This window comes from Drosophila virilis, chromosome 4 (genome assembly GCF_030788295.1).
Source record: "Drosophila virilis strain 15010-1051.87 chromosome 4, Dvir_AGI_RSII-ME, whole genome shotgun sequence".
NCBI classification, from domain to species: Eukaryota; Metazoa; Arthropoda; class Insecta; order Diptera; family Drosophilidae; genus Drosophila; species Drosophila virilis.
Window position 1 is genome coordinate 25,556,222 of NC_091546.1, and position 27,430 is coordinate 25,583,651.

The following is a 27,430-nucleotide window of genomic DNA, read 5'->3' on the forward strand; positions in this document are numbered from 1 at the left end:
ATTAATTTATTGCATGTTGAACAAGAGCATATACCTAAGTAATTCTAATGCCTCTGGCAGGCATTTGCGGCTCTTTCAGGGGCTGCCTAATGCTCATAAGTACAAATAAATAAATAAAAAAAATAGTACAAACAACCGCCAGTGATCGCCCACTGATTGCCGCTTGCTCAATTTTTCTTTTAAATAAACTCAAAATTCATAGAATTTTCCAAGCAGACGCACTTTACACACATGCAGATATATACACTCACACGCACACACACATATACAGAGAATAGCCGAAATATATAAAGGAAATTCATTTCGAAATGTGAATTTTTTCGGCTTTTCGCCCAAGAAATTTTCGTGTGCGAATTCAGTGCGACTTGGGCTGCTAACTTGAACGCGTTGCAAACGAGAAAATCATTCGAAATAGAAATCTTCAACTATAAACTAACATATATCTATCCATCTATCTAGCTAGCTGTCTATATAGCCGAGTGCGGTATATATAGATCTATTCGCCGAGTCTGCAGCACTGGCAAAAGTGAGCAATGCGTTGTGCCGCGTTTTAAAAATAGAAAATTACAAAATACTTACGCGAAAATTGTGAAAAAGGTTTTTTTCATGCTGACTCTTGTAAACCCAAAAGACTAGACATGTTTTTGGAGGCTGTTCTACGTATCAAACTGAATACAAAACCACAAAACTATTTTCTGGGCATGCCTGTGTGTGTGCGCGTGTGAGTGTGTGTGAATGCGCGCTAGTGCCTCTAAATTTTATGTTACATAAGAAGGCGTGATCTTTGTGCAAAATAAAAAACCTTGATTCATAACAACTGCTCAAATTTTCTATAAATTTTCAGTGTTTTTATGTGCATAGATTGACAACCTCTACGTAGAAAAAGAGTTCAAACCAGCAACAACAACGACTACGACTACGACTACAAGTAATTGCTGTCGAATTGAGATAAATATTTCGATCCAAAAAAACAGGAAACCAAACATAAAACGCAATGAATTCTGGGTAAGTAACGTAAAGAAGTTTCGAATCATTTTAAATAATACCATTTAATAGAAGGTATAACAATTTGAAGATTATTGACAACTAAAGTTTATGCAAAACTTTCTAACAAATTTTGTCATTATCTCTTTATTTGTAAAGTTGACCTAAAGTCAATAATAGTTCAATCATTTGGTAATTTATCTATATAGTTAATCGAAACATAAAATTTGAATTACTTGTAGCTAAACTCTAGATTTGTTGTTATTATTGTTATATATTTGAGGTCGATCTATGATAAACGATACGATATGATTTTAAGAGATCTATGTTTCTTTAACATATCAGCTTATTTTGAAAGCAACTACTTGCTTGTGTCAGACAATGCTTGTATAGGCCAGAGCAGGTGCTGATGCGATTCTTTAACCATACCATAAAAAATATGAAATCCCCATGCCCGGCGAATAATAATAGAAAGAATACATTTTTGTTTTTTGCCGAAATAAATAAAACATATGTGCACGCATTTCTATGCTCATAAATAAATACATATATGTGTATCAATAGACATATATATATATAGGAAACACACAGACAACAGACTCTCAATTAAGGTTCATATAAAATTTGAAGGCCACCAGGCGTCCACGCCCACGCCCACGTCCACGTCCACACCCATGCCCATGCTTGAAGTGAGGGGGTGGTGATGATGACACTGGCGATGTCTCTTTGGGCTTCATCTCTTGGTTGGCAGCCCTCGGGACTGCACGCGCATTTTGGCAGGCGACATCTTCATCTTGTCCGCTTTCCCACACTAACGTAAATTAATTAGTCAATTTTAATGTTTCCCACACATTCTTGCCTGAAAATTCAAATAATCAGCGTACTAGTGAATTTAGTACACGTGTTCAAAATATAGCCGACACCAGCTGCGGAAGTTGTCTGCCACGCACTTGAGAGGTCTGAAAACTGAAAAGTTTTGAAATAGTCTAGAATTTGACACAAAAATGCATTTCATTTTTTGAGGTTTTCTGAATGAGTCGATTTATTTTTTTGCATTTCTTTGTTGACGTTGATATGTCGCCCATAAATTCTCGACGACCGTCAAGAAAATGCTTTGCGAAAAACGAAAATATATACAGAAAATTGGGTCAAATTTGTGTACTAGAAAAACAGTTTTGCTAAAGATTTTTTTAAATATATGCAGTTATAAGAAGTTTTTCGCTCTCAACACTGTGAATAAATAAGTTTGTGCTTCATTTTATTTTCATTAATAAATTATGTTTTTATTAAGGAAACTGGGAACTTAGTATTGACAAAGATTTCTTTAGCGCATCCACTCTGATCAGATCAGTATAATTTAGATAATTTATTTTAAATTTCAACCTTTAAATGTATAATTTAATCATAAATGTTTACATAGTTGTGGAAGGACTAATGAGAGGAGGACTTTCTTAGATTTAATTAGCTAAGATTATTTGTGAAAAGATTATGAAAAGAATTTCTCTTAATAATATTTAAAATCTTTGTAATGATTATTTTAGCTTGTTTTCAATATATTTATATATATTATAAAATAATCAAATGAATTATATTCATTTGGATTTTGAACTCTTTCGTCTTAGCCATGACTTTCATATGTGAACTTGTAATTGTCGTAAAAACAAAATGTGAAACGCACAAAAATCCATTAATTTTCGTGCGAACTTGAATTTATATTCGATATATATACGAATGTGTACTTGATTTGTGAATCTTTTTTATATTTCGAAGGTGTATTTTACGATGATGTTTTGATGCATTACGTAGATTTCTGTCAGCGACAATTATTTTGACACTTCTTGGTTGGTTGTTGTTAATGTGAGTTACGTAAATCGGGTGTGAATTTATTTACTTTACGCATTTTTGCATTCAAAATTTTAAGTGGCATATTTTTCACGGTATTTTTTTTTTATTTTTATTTTGCTTCCGCTGCTGTTGTGTGTTTGCACTTGAGTTCAAACGTACGCGAAATGACCGTGAAATACGTGGCCACAAAAGGAATAAATAAACGACAGGCAACTAATGGGAAAAGGTGCAAATATTTGCTAGAGAATTAAATAAATGAAAGAGTTTAAAATGAGCTTTGTGGCATTCGAAATGAACTAAGCTAAGCTGGAGGGAAAGTGTCTGCTTTATAAGTACCTGCTCATTATTTATACATACATATTTCTAACGATTCGCTTGCGTCATTTTTTTCCTTTGCCCAACTCAATATTGCTGCAATTTTTCACAGTAAACAGAAAGAGCACAAAAACAATTTGTTTACTAGTCAAATACAAAAAAATAAATAAAAAACTGCAGGCGTGGCCAACTAGCTGGTTGACTGTCTGCCTTTTTCGTACGGGCCACATGTGGCCGGCGTCGGAAAATTTATTTGGAAAAAAATAAATAAAAATAGTTTTATTCGTATCTCTACTGAAGAAGAAATATAACCGCATTATATTGTGCAACAGGCGCTGGCTGCCATTTCGTCTCGGACTTGCAACTGCAGCTTTAACTTGGACTTGGGTCTACTTTCACTTAAGTCGCGCCGCTGGTGACCCGACAGATTAATATAAATAATTATGATTCCAGCCGGGCAAGCGGCAACCAGGCTGTCTGATGTGCTCATGTCATGCAATCAATGCAGTCCAGCCCGGCTCAATGACAAATGACAAAAAAAAACGGGTTGCAGTTGCATGCCACAGAGGCAGCCGTAGAAAGCGCCATTCAATGATGTATGGCCTCTGCGCAACGCGAATTCAATTGTTGATTGTCGTTTAATTTTTTATTTTTGTTAGTTGAGTTTTCTTTGAATATTTAATTTCAAGGTCGCACACTAATAAGCTCGCTGAGAATAGGGCCTGAAATCATATTAAACGATTTGCTCGTGTTTATTTTTTTTTTTTTAGTTTTCTTTTTTTTTTTTTTTACTGCGTGCGGGGGTGTCGTCGAAAACAGTTTTTTATTGCCCACTGTTTATCGCAGTTTTTCACTTTTAATTTTTTTTCGCTGTATTTTCGCAAATGGCGCATAAATTTGAATTTTTGTTGTTATTTTTTGTGAATTTTCTTTTTAGCCAATTAATTAGTTGGCATATAATTATAATTATGGCTATGTATGTATATATATTTATTTTTCTATAAGTTATATATAGTTATTCGAAACCATCTTATTGAAATTTGTAATATTTGTTTGTGAAAGGAGTAAAATCCATGTCCATTCCCACAGGGTATATATATATATATAAGTTTGGTCACTTTATATATTATGTTTCAACTTGTTTGATATATAAACATTTTTTTATAAAATTATAAAACTTCTTTTAAGAAGATTAATTTGTTCAATACATGTACATATTTTCTAGACGATTTTTCTCGTCTGTACCTAATTCATTTCATTTCTGATCATTTTTTGTATCCGCAGGAAACTCCTTAGAATGAACCAAATGCAAAAAATGATGTTTCAACATTTGAAAATTTGATTTCAATAGCTAAGTTTAATTAACGAAAATAGCCTGGGTTACAAATTAGCAGAAATCTCATTAAACAACATTATAAATTTAACAGGCAATAAAATCATTGAAAACTTAGACAGAAAAATAAGTCTACAAAAAAAACTTAAAAAAATTCTTAAAGATCGTTTTGAAAGCGAGAAAAAACATTTTACACCTAATTAAAAACATTTTCCCCTGCCCTTTTTCGGTTTGCCACAATGCAGTCAATATCAATGGCCCTTCAATTATGTAGCCCTTGTTGATTGATCGGCAAGCTGGTCCAAGTCCAAGTGATATGCATGGGTATATACATACATGTAAGTGTTTGGTATCTATCTGGTATCTGGCTATGCGTATGACCCACTTTTTGGCGCGCCAAGAAATTATTGAATGAATAATAAGTTGAAACCATTTTCTGACAGCTGAGCAGCGTTTCATTCAATAACAACAACAGATTATTGACAGGCACTCAGACCGCAAAAGTGCGTCAATGGATCAATAGTTTTTGGTAGTGGGCCAGCTGTTTGGTGTCAGACCCGTGAGTCATTATTGGGTGGCCTGCCACAGTGTCTCCTCCTGCTGATCATCCTCCACTTCAAACAAGTCCGGCTCGCCGTGCAGGACCACCTTAAACTGGAGCTTGCAACGATCGCCAGTCGTGCAATGCTCCCAGACGTCTGTTGCCGTGTAGATCAAATAGTCCATGTTGCTGTGGAGCAGCTCCTCGCTGTCCTGGAGCGGGGCATCCAAAAAGTTGCGCAAGCAGCGCAGGCCACGTACCTCGCGTCCCTCCGGGCCATGCAGCAGACTGACATGGGCGCTCACTTTACGTGATGCAACCGGACTTATCAGATAGAGTACGTACATCTGCTCCAGGTTCGGAGCTGGCGGGCTGACATACAGCATAAGTATAATGGGCAAATGATGTACAAGCTGCAGCTCCGGCCCGATGGGACGACTGCGGCTTGCATTGTTCGAGCCGGCGTACGCAATTACACCCACAACATGATTGCAGCCCGGCGTCAGCTTGGCCAAGTCCAGGTCATAGACAGTGTGCCATTCGGCGCCGATCTCCAGCATCGAGTCTTCGGGGCGATGGCGCATTAACAAATGCGCCAGCAGCTCCTGTGGCGTCAGTTGCGAATGGCAGCCCTTAACAGGACATTTCGCGGGAATACCATCGAAGAGATCCAAGTGCGCAAAAGCATTCTTAGTTAAAGTAATCGCTCGATGACTGAGTCTACTTGTGATCTGAAAAGTCCACTTACCATAATTGTAAAAGGCTTTTAAATTTGATATACAACTTGTAAAACGCTTAAGATGCTCAAATTTTAGGTTATTGACAGAAAAAAGCAAAACCCGAAATCTGACAGTTAAATCGAAGGACCCTTCCATTTATCTTATGCATCCCTAATACAAAAAGCGTGCCTCAAATCGATTATTGGTCTCTAACGATACGCCTGAATCCTAGAATATTATTCAATTAAAAGTATTAAATAAACTTATTTTTTAAATTTTCATTTATACATTTATTAGCGACATTTTAAGAATATAATTATGCACCAGAGAATATGGTAAAATAACGGCTGACAATTTAGATATGTAAGCAATAAGCATGGATATATCGAGTATACGACTATTGAATCAAGAAGTCACAGTTGTTTTTAAGTCGATTTGTTTTGCCTAATACTATCTAATTATTGGTTTTAAAAACTTGTTGTCTAGTGTTACACGCAAATCTAATTTCCTAGTACAATGGTTGCATCTGTTGAGGTCGTGTTTATCTTTCCACGGGACTTTTTAAGCAGTAACCGTGTTTTTTGGTAAAGGGCAAACTGATAACAAATAATAGATACATTTGTATCTCAAGGCCGGCGGCATGTCATATTTCTGCAGCTTGTGCGCTCAATTAGGTCTCTAAGCAGAGAAACATTTTTGGCAAAAACACGCCCCGAAACTTCCACGAATGCGAAGATAACGAAAAGTGAAGAACACAAGTTGGGGCACAGATAAACGTCGTTTTAATTATGAAAAGCTACAAAAGTAATAAGCAGGCGACATGACTACCAAACGTAAACAATTAGCCACACGATAACAGACGCAGATACAAGATGCCAGATACAAGATACAAAGCACAAGATACTTGCTAAAAGTCGAAAGCGTTTGGCGTTTAGCCTTAAATTTGTCGCCGCGTTTGAAATGCCAGTCGCGGCGGCCGTCCAACAACTTGCCAGTGAATTGACAGACATATAAATTGCTCCACAGCCTGGCAGGCAGGCAGGCAGGCCGTGTATCTTGTATCTTGTAGCTACAGCCGCCGCGGCCACTGCAGCCGCCGCGTGCTTGCCGAACGTTTGTCATGCACTCGGTTTTCCTTTTGCGGCAGCTTGCAGCAGTTTTACAACAGCGTCTACCGCAAATGTATCTGCAACAAGTTGCTAACGTCGACGTCGACGCCGACGCTGATGCTGATGCTGACGCTGATGTTAGCGTCGAAGTTGCGAGTCGAACGAACTCGGCTTCAAAGTGTTTCGAGACTTTACTGTGTGCAGACGAACAGTGCGCTTTCGATATTCAGATACATACGATCGCAACTTTAAGATACATTTGCGCCGCGCGTGCATTGAAAACTATTGAATGTTGTTGTTGTTATTGTTGTGTGCTCCAAGCATTTGAGTGTTAATTAGCTGTAAGCTCTTTTTAACTGTTGTATCTCACGGCTGTCCAATCAGTGCCAAGCAAATGTCGCAAACATTTTATTTATTTATTTCGGCTGACTTTAGCTCATGACTAAAAATAATAAACATGCGTGAGCGAAAATGAGCATACGTATAGTATCTTGCAGATACAGAACAGCTTCACACACACATTCAGCACAGCCGCCCGGCACACTTCGGCGATAAAGATGCTCACAATGATGCTGTTGTTATGATTGTGAGTCATCAGTTTGCCCGGCCAGGCGATTGACTGACCAGCCCGAAAGGTCTTGCTATTGCTTAGATCGCAGACAGTCAATCGGTCGATCCGTCGATCGGCTGAGTCAGTTCCTTTGCCATTGCATAGGTCTTTTTGCAGTTGTTGTTTGACTTCTGCGCCTTTGTTCGACAAAGTCAATAATTGCACGGGGATTGGGCATGCAAATGGGTTGCACAATCAAACAATGCACTATTTGTGGGTGTGCGATAAAGCTTATCTGCAGACAAGTGAACCGAGTTACACATTCATAAATATATCAAAAATAGATTAATTAAATGTTTTGCAACTTTTGACTGTGCAACCCATAGAAGCTATCTTATTAAATGGATTATTGTTTCCTGGCAAGGCTTGCGCTGATTTGACATTTGTGTGTGATTCATTCTGACAGAGCCAGTTGGCTATGCAAAGTGTCTGGAGACAGTGCGAGTGTCTGTGTATCGACAATAATAATAATAATAATAATAATTTATAAATAAAAATCAAGACAATGGCCACCTCCACGCTAACGGCTACAACGTCTCCGAGTCCAGCTGCCGGCATGAAGAATCCGCAGCTGAAGCGCGTCGTCTATTCCAAGTATCGGGAGCTTCTGGGCTCGTACAATGATAAGGCCAATGCCATCATCGAGACGCTGCCCGCTTATATGGTACGAGAGGATCGCGGTTTTCAACTAGAGCTGCCGCTGCCACATGCCAATGCGAATGGCCATGACAAAAGCTCTGTGGATACGTAAGTGGGCGGTGCTATCAGCTGGGGCTGCTTGTGTGGAATACATATATATCTAAGCAACAATTTATGACAGGAATGCGCGATAAGGATTTTTTGTTGCGCAAAAAGTGAAACAATTTCTATGTAAATATAAACATATATAAGGTTGCTGACGCCAGATTAGCTCTGTGGAATGTGCAACTCACAACTCACATATGAGAAGCACCCTGTTGCGCTCTAACTCTATTTATAGACTTGCCCGCAGAGGCTGGTCAGAACGGGCGGACAATGACTATCATTATGTCATGTTGCATGTGGCAGCTTTCAAGTTATGTGTGCTGGCTGCCCTTGATCTTGAAATATGCACAAACTGGCCACAGCTAGATCCCACAGATCCAGTTTATTTGCGAGCCAGCGTATCGTGTGCCTGGGCATTGTGCATTTTTCTACGCTCATTTGCATGCGAGCACAGAGTGAAAATGTAAATTTTACAGATGTTTTTCTATATATATTTTTTTTTTCCTTTTTATTTACGTGTTCGCATTTGGTTTTCTGCTGTTTTCACCCAACGGATGCCAGCTGCTAATGGCTGCATGCAAGCCAAATTCTCTTCGGAATTATTTTTGGCATATTTCTCATCTATGCCTCGGCTATGTACATATATAAAATCAATTATTTTTAGCTGCAAGTGCAAACTGCAAATGTCGCCAATAGCCATGTGATTCATAAGGAAATGCTAAGTAGATTGTGTCAAATAATTAGTTGTTTAGTTCCTGGCTGACTTTGCACTTTGCACTGGCTCTTTCTCCGCCTGTTGCCAAGTTGACACTTTAATTGCCGAAAGCTGTCAAAATCAGCTGATGCTTCCCTGAACTAGCGTAGACTTTGGTTGAGGGAACCGATGCCAGATTCCTACAAAATTGACGTCACCAGACGGCACTGTCGTCCGATCTTTGTTCTTAATTTTGAAACAAATCCAAGTTTTTATGTTCTTTCAAAAATTGTCTTGACTCGATTTGTTTTAAACACGTGTGCGCCAAAAAAAAAAAAAAAAAACACTAATAAAAATGACGTCAGCTCTCGGGAAGGAGAGCTAAAGTTATTTACTTGCAATACTTTAATACTTTTTAATTTTTTAAATGAATAGCACGCTAAGTTAATACAAGTATTTTATGATTTTCTGTTTAGCGATTTTTATATTAATTAAATTTGTATTTGACAAAGTCAGCAAGTATTTTTAAATGTAGCTAGATTTACAGTAAATCTTAAATTTCACTGATTTATTCATTTGATGTCGGCTTCTCTTCGCATAATTTACTTAATTTAGTTGCACTCAACGTCTACGGCTTGTTAATTAAAACTGAGTGCTAAAGATGCTGCAGTCGGTTGTAGTTTTAACATAGGACCAGAAAGCAACATATGGCCAGCCAGTTATGCCAAAAGAAAGTGATGGGCAGCTGCTCTCTTGGCCGGCAGCCGCATCTCTCTCCGCCTCGTATTGGGGTTCTGAAAAGTTGTCAGGCATGTTGGTCAGTTAGCCTGTCGCCTGTCAGCTTCATTAGTTTTTATGTGCAGATACATAAACAAACATACGCATAGAATGAACGTATGAACGGTGCGTGTTGAATGATTCGCTTTTAACAACTTGGCTAAGTGGGTCAGGCGAACAGGAACAGGTGATGCGTTGTCCAACGGCTGCCAAGTGTTTGCAGTGGAAAAGTCTTAGCAAAAGTGTTGCCAGCACTTTTCCATTGGCCCGTTGAGCCAGCCAACCGCAAATGCGAAGGCAAACCGCAGACAGAATTGCAAAAGCCAAAACGTGAGCACCCACAACTCTGATGTGCGGCAATCCCACAATTCGCTTTACATGCAAATTGGAGCGAGTGCATCAATGTCAGATGCAAATCCAAGCCCAAGTCGATTCGTGACGTAACCGCCTGCGGTCTCTGACAAAAGCGGCACTAATTGAACCCATAAGCAACGTATAGAGAGTATATTGCAGCTATGTCATCTGTGATATGCTACCTAACCATATTAAACAGTTCGAGTTTATGGCCAGCTATGCGCAGCAGGTGGGAGACTTGATCTTGCCATTGACTAGGCTTGTTTAGTTATTAGCTAAAGTTTAACGCTCCATCATTTTCCAGGCAGATCCAAAATTGTAAGGTCGTTCAGTTGGTTTGTTTTTCCCTCTCACGATTCACTGTTCACGTCCATTGACACTGGCCAGGCTAGAGACATATCTCACTTTTATGGCAAGTGAGGAAATTCAGCTTGACTAAACTGTTAACTGTTTATTTTTTTTTTTACATTTAATTTGTTTGTTAATATTCGCTGACCATTTAAGGGGCGCAGTTATGATTATTATTAAGGCCTGACAAGCCTAGAAAACTGCCACATCTCAAATGTTGTGAATGCAATGCGCATTTCCTACATCTGTAGTGTATAAATGGAATATAAATATATACAAATATATAGTATAATTATATATATACATAGCCAATTCAACTAAATATATTTATTAGTCGTTGGTTGGTTCTGATTAAGATCATTTATTTTAGCAATTTATTTAATATAGCTGTAATGAAACGAATGTGATTGTATTTGTATAAAAAGTTCAAATAATTAAAAAATGGTCAAAAGCGGATTTCATTAATTCGAAAGCGTATTCGAGTTAAAACAAAATTGGTTTATGGCATTTAAAATCGTAAACAAATATCTATTTCTTTTTCACTTGAGTTCCATTCATCATTCAAGCTCTTACTTTCAACGTCTGACCGTTATGGCCCTTGGCATTGCACTTCAACTAATAAGGGGGTATAGGCGCCAATGGCAGCTCTTCAGTACACTTTCCCCGCAAAGAAAAAAATTAATAAAAAAAAACTGCCATGAAAAAATTGGCTCATTGAACTGTCGATGAGCGAGTCATTAGTCATGCAGCGGAGGGGGGAAAAGATCTTGAAGTGTGGTCAGACAAATGAGGGCTCTTGGCATGGAGCGTCAAAATGAAACAGTTAATAACAAAAGATTATGCTAAAAATTATCATAAATAGCAGGTTAAGTGAGAACGAAGAGGCGTACAGAAAAAACAAATTCAAACAAGATACTCGAGAACAACAAAATTAACATGAAAATGAAACCGTTTAATGACCAAAAACAATCACAATATGCTTATGCTAATGAATGTTTCCCGCTCTTCTATTTATTGTCCGACAGCTATGGACAACGAGGCGGGGGCGCCGCTGGAGGCGGTGGCTTTGAGGCACCCGCTTGTGTGCAAAACGCGATGATGACAAAAGACAAGAAGCCCTTCACCTATACGCCCGGCGGCATAGATCTCTCGCAAATCCGTTCGGAGCGCATGGCCAAGCGGCTGGCGCGCAATGCGCAAGCCGAGGGCGCCGCCACCGGTGCCGCCCAACAAAACAGACCCTCACCACAGTCGCCGGGCTCTGGTGGCAGCGCCGCCAGTTCTATGGGTGCCGCAGCCATGGGCATGCCGTTTCAGGTGCTGCCGCCGCCACCGCCACCGCAGCCGCAGTCACAGACGGGTAAGAACGGTAACCAAGTTGCAGCAGCAGCACCCCCACCGCCACCCCCACAACAAAGTACATTAGCACCACCAGCGGGTCGAGGCAGTGCGCCCGGTTCGCCGGCTGCGGCGCGCAAGTCCCCAACTCCGCAACGTTTCGAGCCGCCGCCGCTAGGATTCCGGCCGGAGATCAAAATACCGCCCAACCCGATGGCGGCGCTGCGCAAGGTGCCGCCGCCGGTGGAGAAGAACACATTCTGGAAAGATGAATATTGCAAGGAGCGCTCCAAGAGCCCCCTGCCCGAGTCAAACCAGAACGGAAATGACGACTACAGCAACAGCAACAACAACAGCAACAGCAACAACATTAGCCAAGATGCCGTTGATGGTGAGCAGTGAGAGAGAGAGAGAGAGAGAGAGAGAGAGACTTTGGATATCGCATCATTTCGCGGGCTTTTGGTTTGGTTTTGGGCACTCTAATATTTACACTGTCAGTGGGCCAAAGTTCTCTTGGTACAGTTCTTGGCCCTCGGCTCGCCTCATGCTCTTCGCCGGCTAGTTACTAAGCGGTTTCTGGTGCTTTAAAACGACATCTGACTAATCCCAGACATCAAGCGGCATTATCTATTGGCATTCCCCCCACTAACGGCACTAAAACAGATTCACAATTCCTCAATCCTTTACAATCCACTAATCCCAGCTTGTTCGTCTCTGCAGGGTACAAACCAACTGGCAACAGCTACAACAACAGTAACGGCAACAACAGCTACAGCCCATACACACCATCAAGTCAGCAGCAGCCACAATCGCCCTCACCCAAAACACCGCCGCTGCAGCAACAGCTGCAACAGCCAACGCCACCGGCAACACCCCCACAACAACAACAACAACAGCAACAGCAACAGCCGCGTCAGGAGTTTCGCAGTGTGGCCATGCCACAGTCACCGGCTGTTAATGTCTATACGCGTCAAACGGACAGTCCGCGCTCGCCTTTCGAGTTGCAACAGCAGCAGCAGCGCGCCACAGAGAGTCCCTTCCGCTTTGCACAGCAGCAACAGCAACAACAGCAACCACAACAGCAGCAACAGTCGCGTCCAGCCACGGCAATCTATCCGCTGGTGCAACAACAGCAGTCACGTCCATCGCCAGCTATTTCTCCACTGGCTCAGCAGCAGCAACAACAACAGCAAACTGTTCCCTGGCGTACACAACGCCCCCAGCCCGCTGCACAACAACAACAGCAACCACAGCAGCAGCAGCCAACGCATTCGCAGCCCATTTACAACAATGTGCAACAGCAACAGCAACAACAACAACAACAGCAGCAACAGCAACGATCTCGCGATGTCTTCAGCCCCGCCCGAACGGAGCAACAGCAACAAAACTTTGGCACTCAGCAATCGCCATATCAAGGAGCTAAGCCGGTAACTACTTACCAGATATTTCGACCTTTAAGCTTCTTACTCACATATTAGCATGTTGGCCAATTCATTTCTCGGCAAACTCGATGCGTATGAGTAATATTTTTACAGCATTAACAAAAAATGCAGTTTCATAATTTTAAATGCGAATTCAGTTTCAAATTTTTAACTGCAAATTCACATCTGTAGTAAAATAAAACAAGAAAAAGCGGATGCATTTGGCATACCGAAGTCTAAATGCCCTATCGATTTCTATAACAGGAATTCTGTGATATAGTAAGATTTAGATTCAAATTGTGTTAAAATATGTCAAGAGTAGGTGAAAAATGGCAAGCAAGTTCAAGATATTTTGAAAGGAAAGAAGTATTATATGTGCCAGATATATGACAGACTAATGCCAGATGGCTTTTAAACTGTGAGTCTAGTGTTGCATGGAAAAAAAACAGACAAACATAAATATATAAACTGGGGTTGAAGACGTTTCCTTCAAGATCAAACTGTAATAAATGTACAAGTAAAAATTAATGCCAAATTATGGTTGACGGCCACAGATTTTGTGCATTTCAAATCTGTTATTCACTCTAGAGTATTCGCGGAAGCATTAGGTTTTATTTTTAAATCATTTTGGTGAGCTATAACAAAAGATTCACAACACAGCTAATTGAACATTGAACGCATTCCGTGCTTGCAGCCGCTAAAATTAGATATTACCAAAGGCCAAACACGAATTTTGAACTTGAGGCAATTGGCAATTGGTTGCGAATATTCCGGCATGGGGTATATGTACTGCTCTCAGCAACTGGGCCTCAAATTAAAGAGTATTTAACAAATTGTATAGCGTTTTAATAATATTGCTAGCTTATTAAGACGAAAAGGTTTTGAAGTGTTTTTAGGCCGTACACTAGTCGAAGGATTTAATGAGGCCTCATTGCCTAAATAAGTTGGTCGCTTCTCTTTTATATATTCTTATTTTTTACTCTGAATATCTAGTCTCTTTTCTTTTAATTGATGAAAGTTGTAAGCATTTTAAAAAAGATTTATAAATAATATTTATATTATTTTTAATATTCTATTAAATTTTAACAATTAAAAGCGGCTGGTCAATCTATCAGAATAGAGACTCTCTAAAAGCATTTAGAATTGCCAAGCTGTCACTGAGGAAGCTAAAAGTTCATTGTCAATGCATTTTATTTCGGTGGTTCGCCAAAAACTATATATTTCTTCTCTCAAAATGTAGTTAACCAACTGCATGCTGCTAAACGCAATAGTTCAAAACAGAGCTACACACTTTTGCACATGCGCGCATTTTATTTTAAAATATTAAAAATTTAAATATCCCCTTTTTTTACGCAGACCAACGTTGGCTCGCTTTACATAGCTCCACTAGCGCAGCCCACGGAGCCGCAAGCACAGCGCCTCTTGCTGCAGCAACAGCAGCAGCTGTCGGGAGCTCGTGACTCGCCCATGCGGCAAGTGCCACAGCAGCAGCAGCAGGCACAGCAACAGGTTGGCGGCCAGCCACTGCGCTGGTTGAGCTCACAGCCCGCGGCGAAGGAGCAGGCGCCCTGGGCACGCCCCGAGGAGAATGGCAATGTGGTGCCCTCCACTCTACGACAGTCGACAGCGCCGTCGACAGCAACGCAGGCACAGCCTGCAACGTTCTATCAGCCTCAGCTGGTGCAGAGTAATGGGCACGGAACAGCTTCTTCGCCCGGCCCGGCTGCTCAGCAAAACTTTGGCTCAACAGCCCAGCAGAGTGGACTACGCTTGCAGATCAACAGCAACAATGTAAACCAGAGTGGTCCCAAGGTATATTTAAGAATTACAGGGTATTCAATTAGTGTACGCTTGCTAATTTAACCATTTGCAGGAGCGCATAATTCCCATTACACTGGAGCAAACCCCAACTTATGCCGCTGCGCAGCCCAACTTCGGTGGTAAGTTTTGTTATTTAACTTTTGCTGGCTTGGTTTTTGTTTGTGCGTGTTTCTGTGTTTATGTTTAAGACTCTATATGGCGCCTTCCCAAACCTTAATGTTTGTCACTAATCAAGCCCCTATATATAGTTTATCCATATACCCCGAATGCGAACCCATACACTCTCCACTATCCCACAACTGTTCCTGTTCCCGTTCCCGTTTGTCCACTGTGTAACTTTCCATCTCGATATCAATATGTGTCTATGTATACTCTTTCTTTCCTACGAAAGCGCCTGCTGGCCACATAATACGCTCAGCTAATCAATTTGTCGATCAAGGTTACAACAATTATCCAGCTTCAGGACCGTCTGCGCAGGTGCAACGCGTCGTGTCACCCACCCAGCATCATCTGCATCAGCAACAACAGCAGCAGCAATTTGTTAGTTCTAATAACATCAGCAATAATTCGACTCGCATTATACCCATTGCGATTGAAGGGGGACGCGGAGGTCCAGTCTCCCAATCACCAGTCGTGCTACAAAAGTAAGTACAGTTGAGTATTTGAAACAAATGCTATATTACAATACTTTTTGTGCTTTACCAACACTAAACAATTAAACAACTAGTTTGCAACACTACCCAGCACTAATGCGTATAAATTTTGTGCTTCTTTACAAAACCTAACGACTTACGTTTTTTAGTGGCAATTACAATTTGTATGTGCATCAATGTCCGCTCGAGGCTGAGATACGCTACAGAAAGAATCGACTCAGGTAGTACAGTCGCAGTCGCAGTCGCCGTCGCCGTCGCCGTCGCAGCCCGATTATAAACTGTATCTCTCAGTGTTGTAAAGTGGGACTTGGAGCAGTCGCAAATTTGAAAGTGAGCTCGTAACTCTGCTCCAGGTCCTGTTTATTCTGTTTTTGAATGTTGAGTGTGTATTTCACATGCATAATTCAGTCCATTTGTAATTTGCAAGGCATTCCCTTGTCATGAGCTCATTATTCAATACCTGGGCACAAATTGCAATACAAACTCTCATATGCTTGGCAAAATTTCGGTGTCAGCGAAAAAGTAAACCACTCACAAATACTAGTTAACCCCAGCACACGTTTCCTTTACAAGCAAAATTGCAATTTGATAATTTCCGACATAATATCGAGTGCATGCTAACCAACAACCTAACCTAACATACGCCTATATATCTACTTGCAGCGATCCACGCTCACCGCCCATACAATCGAAATCGTTTAGAATATTGCAAAAGATAACCGACACAGTGGACGATGTCAGCAGCGATCCCAGGCAAGAGTCGCCCCACCTGCCGCAGCAGCCTCATTTGGAGGTGGAGCTGCCGCAGCTGCAGCGCCCACAGTTCGCTCGCCAGATGAGCGCTCAGCAGGCGCGGAATAGTCCGACCATTGAGCAAATGCGGCGGCTGCAAATCGCGCAGGATCAACAGTCGGGCACGCCGCCAGCCTGGTGCCCGCAAGGTGAGCTCTCAATGGTGGCCCTTCCTCCCCTTCTCTCTGTAGCAAACTGGATTGGTAAGGTTTCATTAGCCGGAGAGTGTCGCAAGGTTTCGATTCGGTCCCCTTAGTTTTGGTCTCTTATTCCGGGTTCTGGTACTAACACAACGCTTCAAGCCACAACAAACCATTTGGAACAAACGAAAAAAATAACTAATGCGCTTCTTGTGTATGTCCACCATGAATATGGTAACGCCTTAGTATTCGGCTCAAAATTTCCAGCACTACTAAGCAAAATAAATTGGTTTTAAGTACTTAGAAGATAAAGCCCCATAAACTTAAGACTAAATCTCTAAGAAATCGCTTCTCCTTGCAGGTAACGGCGCGTCTGCTCAGAACCGCTTTACATCTCAGCGTTCTCCATACGGTAAACCCAATAATATTGTTTAGGATTACGTACCTTAAGCCCTTGCTTTTAACAGATTCAGCCCAACAACAACAACAACAATACGTGCCACCCAGTGAACAGCAGGCGCCGGAACCGAAGAAGTACACGGGCAGCGCAATACCGAGTCGATCATTTAAAATTTTACAGGCAATGACAACACCAGAGAATGCCGGTAAGTGCACTTTGTCTAAGAAATATGAATACACTGCAAGAAATTGGGTTTTATTTCTTTTATTTGTCACACACCCACACAAAAGATCAACAGAAGCTCATTGTATATATCCCATTAGCCATCCACTAACAATCCGACAATTATTCACACTCACATTTACTACACTTGTTTATATTTATTTTGATTTTATTTTTATACGTACATCATGCATTATGTTGAATTTCACAGAGTTCGTGATTGTATTGTCTGTTGAGAGACTTCATCTGACTTGGATTTCATTTTGATTTGTATATGTTTTGCATTTAAGCTTAAAGCATGTTGAATTCCAGTTTGGATCAGCTTAAAGGTTTTGTACACTTGATATACAAATACACATAAGTTCGTATCCACAAACAGATATATCTCATATATGTAATGTCATCATACCCTTACAGCGACACATATCCGTATATTTCACTTTGTATATACTTAGTAGATATGCTCGATCGTTTAATCTGTATAACATTCACAGTCCAAATTGTTGGTGTATTGATCATAATATGCACTCTCACCGTGTCTATATCTTTTCTTCTTTCTTTTTATTTATTTTTGATAACCGTGCACCAAACCGACCTCAGAACATAAAATTCACACCGAGCTGGACTCGGATTTGGAAAATATTGAATTGAACGAAGCCAAAAATAATAATAATAATAATAATAATCACAATAATATTAATCATAATAATGAGAATAATGATAATATCAGAAAGAGTAACCATAACCGAGAAATTAACAGTAAAATCAATAAACGTCATAGTTATGCATCAGCCACGCCCACTCCACCGCCCATTACAGACACGAATACAAACGCTTCTCACGGCATATACTCATCCTCATCTTCTCTTAGTTCAGACAGCTCTTGTGCTCCACAGGTGCAGCCAGAGCGCTCGCAATCGGTGCCACCGCACTATCCCTATGCTTATGGTTACCCCTTTCCCTGGTACATGCCGCCACCAAACCATCCCGCTCCTGGGCAGAATAGTGGCGAACCGCCTCAAGTCCTAAATTGGCCCTATCCCTATCCCTACCCACCACCCATGCCTCTTTCGGTGGATGGCAAGCAAGCACCCTATCCATATTACTACCCCTATTATCTGCCTCCCCCACCAGCTTATGGGCAGCCAGCCACGCCCAATGAAACTCTGCAGCATGGCTACCACCCCCAGTTCGTGCCAAGCTATGGTCCTTATCCATATCCGGTAGCACCAAGCCTTAGCCAAAGCTCGGCCGAAAGTCGCGCCAGCAGTGTATTGCCCGATATTATAATAACGCCAAGCACCGACGATATGCCCTCGAAGGTCATAATGCAGCACCATATCAAGGTGGAGCCACGTGAGCCACCCAAGCGAGCGCACTCTGTTGAAATTGAGGAATTGGTTAGTCGGTCGAAGACGCGCAATATCTGCAGCAACAAGGAGGAGGTAATCGATATGCTCAGCCAGCGTCTGGCCAACATTAACAAAATTGCCGGGGGCAATACCCAAGACAATTTATCCAATCAGCTCCAAAAGAGCTATGCTGGAGAGCATCTGAAGGAGCTGGGAGCACGCTCACCTAGTGAGAATGCCTCGCCAGTGCTGATCACTGCCATGCTAGACGATAACGATGATAGTGAATCTGACGATAGCAGCGACGAGGATGAAGAGGACACAGATACTCCCAAGCATGCAGGTCACAACTCCCCATCTCCGCTGCAGGCCATCAAGTCCGTGACCAATGTGCAGATCTATAAGGGCTTGGGTGAAATGCCAGCGGAACATCTTCAGTCCGAGAGTGAGGACGATGATGGGACGACAGCTGATGAAATGCTTGATGAGGAAGAGCAGGAGTGCCTGATCGAGGAACTGGACGATGACTATGTTGTCGAGGAGGATCTAAGCACCATTTATGAGGAGGAAAGCGAGCTGGAACGCAGCAGCAACTACGCCAAAACGATTATTAACCACAATGGATCCAGTGCCAGTAACGCAACCATAGGGGCTCGCCAAGTAGAAGAAGACGACCTGGAACAGCAAATAGAGGACAATGATCGCGATGACGATGACGATGACGACGAGTCTAATTCGGTGACTGTGCGTTTGCCATTGCGCTTCAGCTTTAGTCGCAGCTCAAATGACGAGAACATAGCCACCGTGGAGGTGGGCAGCAGCACACAGATCGAGGAAAGACGCCAGAGTATAAGCTTGGACAGCAAACGGAATTCATTCAGCGTAGCCAAGATTGAGAGTGATAATGAGGAGGATAACGATTGTGAGGTTAGCGTTACCATCAGTTTGTCAAACTCCTCCCGTTCCAATTCCGTAGAAAAGTCCGCGTTGCTACCAAGTGCCATTAAGGCTAGCACTGAAGATGTATCCACCTCCTTCTCGCTGGGCAAGCGCAACAAGTTCTTGGCGGACACCCAAAACGGCGAGCTAACAAATAATATTGCGATGTTGATGCCGACAAAAGATGTTGAGGTTACCTCGGAAGCACCCAAAGAGGAATTTGATTTCTTTGCCACGCTTTTGGCCACCAAAATGCAAGCACAGAAAATGATGGAGCAGTCCAAGAGTTATTGGAAAACGACAGAGGCCAAGCCAGAAGAACAGGCAAAAGAGCCTGCGCCAAATGAAACTGTGAAGCTGCGAGTTAAGCAAAACGAGGAAGAGGCCAAAAAACCAAGACCAAAATCGTGTGACATATCCAAGACTCAGGAGTCTTTAGAGGCAGCCAAGAATAGCTTTTGGTCCACATTTGCAACGGCAGCCAAGGAACCCGAACCTCCCCATGAACCAGAACAATCTGACGAAGAAATTGACTTCTGGGAAATCGTTGAAAACAGCAAAGAGAAAAGTCAACGCGCAAAAAAACAGAAAACTGTTACCTATATCCCACTACAAAAGGAAACGGTGGACGAAGTGGAGCATTGGACGACGACCCTAAAAGCCAATGTAAAATACATGCCCCAATCGCAATGTGCTGAGGTACATTTCGTGGTAGAAGAAAATCCAGGAGCTGAGGATACGAATGAAGACGAGGAAGACTTTTGGGCGTCAGTAGAGAAAGCCAAGTCCGAGAACTCTGAAAAGCAGCCCGAGTTGGAGTTTTGGTCAGATCAGTCAGCGGACACTCGTGATGAAAACCCGAATGTGAATATAACAGAGCCAATTGCCGAGGAAGAGGACATCGATTTCTGGGCCGACATAAAGTCTTCTCAAGGTAGCTATGACAACAAGGAAAACGACTTCAAATTCGATCCCACCAAATATCCAGAGGAGCCCCGTGAGGTTGACACCGATGAAGAAATTGATTTTTGGACAGAAATCGAATCGAATCGCAATCCGGATGATGACGATGTAACTTTCCACAAATCCGCCACTTTTTGGGCTCGCAAAGAGCGCCAAAATTCGGTGGAAGAAACGCCCTACAAGCCCGTGGAGACCAAGCCATTTCGTGCCAAGCTGCCCGACGAGCCAGCTGTGGAAATCGATTTGTGGGCCACTTTGGAGGGAGCTCGGGGAGAGGAGCCCGAGATTGTTGATCCACTTTTAGAACAGGAGCAAATGCTAGCTGCGCAATATGAAGAGATTGAACATGAAGAAGACGAGAAGTCCCACAAACTGGAGCAATCAGCTCCACAGACGCCGGAGCCCAATCTCGACGCAGTTGAGACTATGTCGCTGGCCTCCATGCATGAGCCAGCAACTGTGCACACCTGGACGCCTAGCACACACACTAACATGGACCTGGAGAGCGGCGATGAGCCTGACTTTTGGGCTGATATAGAACAGGAGCGTGGCAAGAATGACCAGTTGGAGGAAGCCGAGCAGAAACGTCATAACTATCGCCAGGCCATGGCTTTCTTCAATACCTCCATCGATGAGCACAAGGTACAGCAAAAAGTGCAACCCAATCGAAGCAGCGTCATTCTGGAATCAGCGGAGCCAACAGATTTGGAGCTGGGCTCACCAGGTGCATATGAAATTGTGGGTGAAGATGGCATCGTTGTGGAACAACATGGATTGCAAACGGTCAGTGCAGAAGATGAGGATCGAGAAGCGACCACACCGACCAACCAGCTTCCAGAAGTTTATGTGGAGCCAGAACCGGAACAGCAAAGAAAACTCCTAGCCAACGGTCTACCAGATCTCGGTGTGTCAGAAGCACCCAAAATATCGGTGCGCGAGCGCATCAATGTATTCGAGACGAGTCCACCAACAACAACTGGGCCAACCCCTCCAAACAAGGCTATGACTATTCATTCGCTGTCTGTGGACAGCGGCCGTGGCAAGGGACAGCTATCCCGCAATAGCAGCACACAGCGGTCCGAGTCCGAAATCGAAGAGGATGACTCAGGCGTGACGGATATGAATCGGCAGATGTCAGAGACGGACACCGAGTCCGAAAGTTTTCCGGAGCTGCGCAAGATGACGAGCTACCAGCGCGCCGCCACACATTCCAGACTCTTCAAACTGCTCCAGGACGAGAACGATCTGCCCGAAGCGTCAGAGGCTGGGCAGGCGGACGAGTTCCAGCTAAAGCCCAGCAGACGCAAGATTGTGCACAATGTATCCATTACACGTCGCCAAAATCCTAATGCACTTAGCGAGGCCGAGACGATGACCCAACGACGCGAACGTCTCTCATTGCCCCTGCGCAAGAACACCAGCATCGATGCGGACAATCCCTCCACGCCGAACAGTCCCGCCTCGCCCATTGTCGGGCCATCCCCCAGCAAGCAGCGTGTGGTCAGCGATAAGCTGGTTAACGAGCTGGTGCAGAGTCTGCTGCTGAAGAGCGACAGCACGCATCTGCGTAAACTGCCGATGGAACGGCTCCAGGCAGCGGCCAAACGCGCCTTGGCAGAGGAAATGGATTCGATGGACAATAGCTCGCTGGACAGCACGCCTGCACCTACGCCCAAGCAGGATAAGGAGTACGCCGACTATTACAGCAGCTGGACCGAGGCCAGCGGCGGTGAAGAGATTGTGCCCTCGAAAGCCTTCCGAGCTTTACAGGATCCGCGACGCAGTCCCTGGACCGTGCGCTGTCCCCGCGTCCTCAGCTCCAAGACAATCAATCGCGACCTGGCCCGTGTCACAGAATCACCCGAAATTCTGAGCAATCGCAGCAGCAAAAGTCCCGAATGCTTTAAGCAACAGTCGGGGAGCAGGGAGCACTCCGTTAGCAGCTGGCGCAAGGCCTAGCGTTTGCTTAGGGATAGCTCATTGTGTATAGCTAGGGGCGGGAATCACACGTACACACCTTGATATTAGTGGGTCAGCATCTTAATCGGGTCAAGCAACTCTGGGCAGGGGGCGGGTCAGGGAGCCAGTTTTTGCATTTCTCATCCAATCACAGCACATCAACATGTACAATATGACAACACACAGACTAATAATAAAAACTAAATATCTAATGTATAATGTATAATGTATATAAACAGACTTAAACCAAAGAAAATCGTTCATTCGTTCGTTCGCTCGTTCGTTTGTTATCTCAATAAAAGCGCAAAGTCCTCGCCAGTCATTTCTAAATTCGACTACATATTATATATACATACTTTTGAATTTTTAAATCGATTCAAAAAATAACTACAAAACCAAAAAAAATGAGAACAAAACAAACAAAAGCAACTCAAAATCTATCAAATCGCCACAATATATAAAAAAAAAAAAAAAAAAAACAGAAAACAAAAACAATTTCATCAACTCAATGATTTTGTAAAACTCGTTCAAAATCCTAAGGTACCTAAATTAAATTAAAATTTATATCCAACCCAAATTTGAACTAATTTTTTTCAATGTTTTCATTATATATTTCAAATTTGCCCACTATCTATTCTATGTATTTCTTTATTTTTTGCCGCTATTTGATTTTTAATTATATGTGCCGTATTTCCTAATTAATAATTTGTTGCGACAAATATTTGCGATAGTCACATTTTTTGATAAAGTATTCTGTAACACGAATCTAAGTAAAAATTTGCCAAATTAACCAGGTTTGTATCTAAATAATGTTACACAATTAACCCACAAGTGTTCAGTAGCTACCCAAATACATTAACCCCACTTAGATGTTACGTAGTACATTTCTAATTCAAACTTGGCTAAGTTAAAACAAAAACAAAATCAAATACACAATGGGACAAAGTTTTATCGCAAATATTTAATGCAATTATTATATCTTTCTACAAAGCTTTTTACAACAATTTCGAATATTAAATATCGAATTTTGGAGAGAAAACTCCACCTTGAACAAAATGGTGAACAACGAATGAAGATTTTTTTTGTGCATAAGTAAATTAAATAAAACCATTAAAAAACATCAACGAAAGAAAATTGTACAATATAAAAAGTCGTTCGTAACATTAACCATTCATGAGTTACAATACATAATTGAATGTTTCTTTTCTTATACTTGATTAACTTGTTTTTACACACAATAAAAAATATATATTCTTAACAAAAATTAATCATTTATTTTGATGACAATGAATATGAATGGCTTTTTCCCTAAAAAATTATAAGAAAATTGACAAATGAAAAAACATACCATATATAAAAACAATTAAGGTGAAGTTTCCTCTCAAAGTTCTTTGGCTGCTTTGCACTCCTGCAAGTTACAATTATTATTTGCCGCTTCATTTGTATTTGTTATGTTCTACCTATGTCTGGTCTTCGGATTTAGATATCTTTCAAGCTTAACAAACTAAGCAAAAAGTCGAAGACAAACAACTTTCCACAACTGATTGTTAGCTTTATTCGTAAACGTTATGATGCGTTCAACATTTATTTAATTATGCCTTTGTTTACTCTATTTCAGGCCCTGGACAATCGGATCTATAATTATTTCTCAAAACCATAGAAATCAATTATAGCCTGACAACAGACTTTGTCCTTAGTTTAAGTACCAGCACACTTAGGATCAACACAGTCAGATATACCTTGGGAACGGGCCCTGCAGTAATAGTTTTTTAGTGGAATTTCATCAAACTAACGTAGCATAGTAGTTGAGATGGAAATGTATTTCTTCAATTGTTAATCGCGATTTGGTAGCAGCACTAAAACCTCTAACAAAACTTACGAACACTACTAGCGAAGCGAATCATTACTAACCTTGACTCTTTAGTATGTAAAATGTTTACACGAGAGAGAACTAACCCTTAGACGCATTGAGGTAACAACGAAACGAAAACAACGCAATGACAGCAAATCGACCAATCAAACATAATATTTATCCGGATAATGCGAGAGTGCATCTTAAAAACGATTAATACTTATAAAAATAAATAATTTTGGTTTAAGTAATCTTTGTGTGTTGTCTTCATCAAGCGACATTTGATTTAGAACACCTTTTCATTTTTAACAAGATAGTTTTTGTTTGTCATAGTTATTTATACAAAACATATACATACATATGGTATTCGTATGCATACGAATTTGTTATAAAATCTATATGACGACTATTATTATTTCATACTCATATATTTTGTGTTGTATAATTTTTTATGCAGTGAAATTTTTTAGTAAATAAAGAAATATCTTAAAACAATGTTTTTAAATCTTTGATTTGAAAATAGTAATTATATCACAAAGTCAGCAAAAAGAAATTGCAACAACATATGTCAAATACATTAAAATCTTTTAATTGTTTCTTTAGAGGTACAGAGAAGCCGAGCGTAGCAAAATCGTTGTTAGTAATATTCATATTGCACTACAATAATGGCATATACATTTTGATTTTAGATTTAGGTAGAATCAATTACCCGTATTCTTGTATATTATGTAACGGGTGTAAGTATGTAGTATATATTTGAGTATACAGTATCTTAAAATAGACATGTTGAACAAAGCAACGGGCAAAATACCTGCTCAAAACTCATCTACGCGCACTACAGTTAACAACATTTAAAGCTAGTCTATATATGTATATTGTATAAATGGTATGCAGATCAACTTTTACCATGTATTAAATGCATAAATATGTCAATCATTATAAATACTTTCAACACTAAACTTTGATAGTTAACTTTAAGATACTTTGTTTAGATTTGTACAATTTGGCTTTAAGTTAACTTGTTTGAGACCTGTTTAAATCATATGTATATACACAGTTCTTAACTTGGCATACAATTAAAGCAGCTCGCATACAAGTATATAAGTTATAAGTACATAGTTATTGTGTATAATATTGCTTTAGTAGGTTACTTTAACAGTTTTTTTCCTAGGAGGTTGTGTCTGATTTCTGCAAATCCATGAGCTCTTGCACAATGCGATACTCGTGGCAGTCGCCGCACAGGAGTCGGCCATTAGAATGATTTGTGCGCTGCACTTTTTCATGGCATACAATATGGACTAATTTCAGGTTCTTCAGCGAGAATATTTCCAGAAAATATTCTAGTACAGAGATGTCCACTATGCGTTTGTTGTGCAGCGCGCACTTTTTTTGAGGTTGTGATACTAGCTCTTTAACATTGGCCACCAGGGCGGGCAAAATGGAGCGACACAGTTCAATTTGATGATCAAGGTTCCACACTTGAAACAATATAAGATTCTCACGAGAGGCATACGGGTTAATGGTGTGCCTCAACGAGCAGTTATTTCCATTGTCCGAGTAGGCCCCCTGGCAATAGAAGTCGCCCAGGTCCGTGCATAACGAAACGGACCATTCGTCGAGTATGGCATGTCGCGACGTATAGTCTTTAATTATTTGCCGTAGCCGTTTATTGGGCACGTTACCCGCATCCGGTTGCTCTACGCCCACTTGCTGCTGCAACATCTCATGCTTAAGCTGGCACTTGCGATTGAATATCATGGAAAAGTAATCGCAGCCTATGAGCAGATAACGGAACTGGTCTAGCACCGAATTGATCACCTGCCGCGCCTTGGCATTCTGTCTGTACAACTGATTGCGTGTTAGCTCCTCCTTGGTCTTATAGTAGTAGCCACGCACTCTTGTCTGTGCTCTCATGGCCATGGCCTCTTCCTTGGATTGAAAGCGTTCCTCGCTGCCCTCAAACCATTCAAGGTGCTCGGCCTTCAAGCTAAGATGTGCTTTGGTATTGTCTAAAGCCCGGCGTTGCTTCTGTTGTTCATATTCCGTAATCATGCGCCGAAACTTGTCCGGATGCTGCTCAATAAACTCATAGAAAATATCTGCTACTTTCAACAGTGGTGACTGTTGACGCATTTTTTCAAATTCAAAGTCTGCATCTGTTTTATAATAAATAGCCGTTTTTCAACATAATTTGCTTTAAGCGTTGCCAAGCTGCCTTACCTGTTGTGATGACTGCATCAGGTCCAGCTACAATAAAAAGCGTTTGGGCAGGCAAACTTTTGAAGTATTCATCATCAGAGACTTCAAAGCCGTCAATGGCCAGATAAATGTGCAACTCCTGCAGCTGTCGAAAGACACCAAGGGTAAAGAATTGGGAGTATGAGTAGCCTGTCCTTGACTTCCATGAATATGGGCCCTGACCTAAGTGCACATGTAGCAATTTTTGTGATAGCAACAGGTGCTCTGCTACCGATTTGTTTGTTATTTTGAAGCATGCGCATTGGATGTATGAGTATTGCTGACATTGAAGCGTGCAGAGCGCCAAACAAAGCGGAAGCCAGCCAGGAAACATTGGCCTTGAATGTCCAGGGACAGGGACATGTACAGGGCCACTCGTGGGCGGGTGTACGACGAGGCAGATTTTGTGTGGAAACGCAATTTGCTTCAAGTTTTAAACAGACCTACCGGAAACTTAAGATGTGCTTTCTGCAGTAGCATTTCCAATGAATTTGCACCTATGCCATATTTTCGTGTGCGTTCATTATCAGTTATTTTGTAACCTTGCATCTTAGCTGTAGCGCGTTGTTGTTTATCTGGATCTTTGTCCAATCCTTGGACATTTGAGTTTTGGTTGACATTGCTACTGCTGCTGCGTGTGGACGGTGCCATTATTGTCTCTTTAATAAAGTTAAGCATCTAAAAGTAGACAACTGGTAAGCTTAACTTTATTCAATTTTTAAATGCTCGTAAAATAATATTTTGTTTGGAAAAACCTTGCAACAAGCTGCCTTTTACGCGCACCAATACAAACTACTTGCTTGGCGTTGCCACTGCTTTTTGTTTATACCAGCAAGCAGCAGTGTTGTGCAGTTGTATATACAGTTTGGCTTGATGAAAAATAGCTAAATTTGTTGCCTTTTCGTGAAACATTAACAATTCAATTTTATACAGAGCCTAAACCATATATAATAAGGCTGATTTATAA

At 41.4% G+C, this 27,430-nt stretch overlaps 3 protein-coding genes across 16 annotated transcripts; 1 reads left to right on the forward strand and 2 right to left on the reverse strand.

Moving 5' to 3' along the window:
• Positions 1-348: 348 nt before the first annotated feature.
• LOC6634274 (putative uncharacterized protein DDB_G0271606) lies at positions 349-25,024 on the forward strand. 14 transcript variants are annotated; one of them, XM_070209208.1, is made up of 12 exons: positions 349-526; positions 845-1,005; positions 11,399-12,102; positions 12,432-13,138; positions 14,489-14,944; positions 15,006-15,072; positions 15,345-15,597; positions 16,270-16,547; positions 16,900-16,950; positions 17,006-17,143; positions 17,761-22,913; positions 23,992-25,024. In XM_070209208.1, the coding sequence occupies exons 2-11, from the start codon at positions 995-997 to the stop codon at positions 22,371-22,373; spliced, it is 7,278 nt and encodes a 2,425-aa protein (XP_070065309.1). In that variant the 5' UTR covers positions 349-526; positions 845-994; the 3' UTR covers positions 22,374-22,913; positions 23,992-25,024. The 14 variants fall into 14 exon arrangements, with proteins under 14 accessions (XP_070065309.1, XP_032293654.1, XP_032293650.1 ...); XM_032437759.2 differs by lacking the exons at positions 349-526; positions 845-1,005 and adding exons at positions 7,022-7,187; positions 7,821-8,203; XM_032437760.2 differs by lacking the exons at positions 349-526; positions 845-1,005 and adding exons at positions 7,022-7,187; positions 7,821-8,203 and having other exon boundaries at positions 15,393-15,597.
• Positions 4,910-5,915, reverse strand: LOC6634275 (uncharacterized). Its single transcript, XM_002057656.4, has 2 exons — positions 5,767-5,915; positions 4,910-5,707 (listed from the first exon to the last, which is right to left on the reverse strand). Exons 1-2 carry the CDS (start codon positions 5,767-5,769, stop codon positions 5,045-5,047), a joined length of 666 nt encoding a protein of 221 aa, XP_002057692.2. The 5' UTR covers positions 5,770-5,915; the 3' UTR covers positions 4,910-5,044.
• On the reverse strand, positions 24,794-27,367 carry Drep4 (DNA fragmentation factor-related protein 4). The gene is made up of 4 exons (XM_002057654.4): positions 27,219-27,367; positions 26,911-27,141; positions 26,446-26,569; positions 24,794-26,381 (listed from the first exon to the last, which is right to left on the reverse strand). The coding sequence occupies exons 2-4, from the start codon at positions 27,139-27,141 to the stop codon at positions 25,393-25,395; spliced, it is 1,344 nt and encodes a 447-aa protein (XP_002057690.1). The 5' UTR covers positions 27,219-27,367; the 3' UTR covers positions 24,794-25,392.
• Positions 27,368-27,430: the final 63 nt, after the last annotated feature.

What these genes read in the sequence shown, in the direction of transcription:
- Drep4 (XM_002057654.4), bottom strand. Translation starts at nt 27,141, where the DNA reads ATGCTTAACTTTATTAAAGAGACAATAATGGCACCGTCCACACGCAGC. An exon ending in AAGCACATCTTAAGTTTCCG is followed by an intron (nt 26,570 to 26,910) that starts GTAGGTCTGTTT and finishes GTCTTTCGACAG; the next exon opens with CTGCAGGAGTTGCACATTTA. An exon ending in TGATGCAGTCATCACAACAG is followed by an intron (nt 26,382 to 26,445) that starts GTAAGGCAGCTT and finishes ATTATAAAACAG; the next exon opens with ATGCAGACTTTGAATTTGAA.
- LOC6634274 (XM_032437759.2), top strand. Translation starts at nt 7,962, where the DNA reads ATGGCCACCTCCACGCTAACGGCTACAACGTCTCCGAGTCCAGCTGCC. An exon ending in TGCGCAGCCCAACTTCGGTG is followed by an intron (nt 15,073 to 15,344) that starts GTAAGTTTTGTT and finishes TTCCTACGAAAG; the next exon opens with CGCCTGCTGGCCACATAATA. An exon ending in GACAACACCAGAGAATGCCG is followed by an intron (nt 17,144 to 17,760) that starts GTAAGTGCACTT and finishes AACCGACCTCAG; the next exon opens with AACATAAAATTCACACCGAG.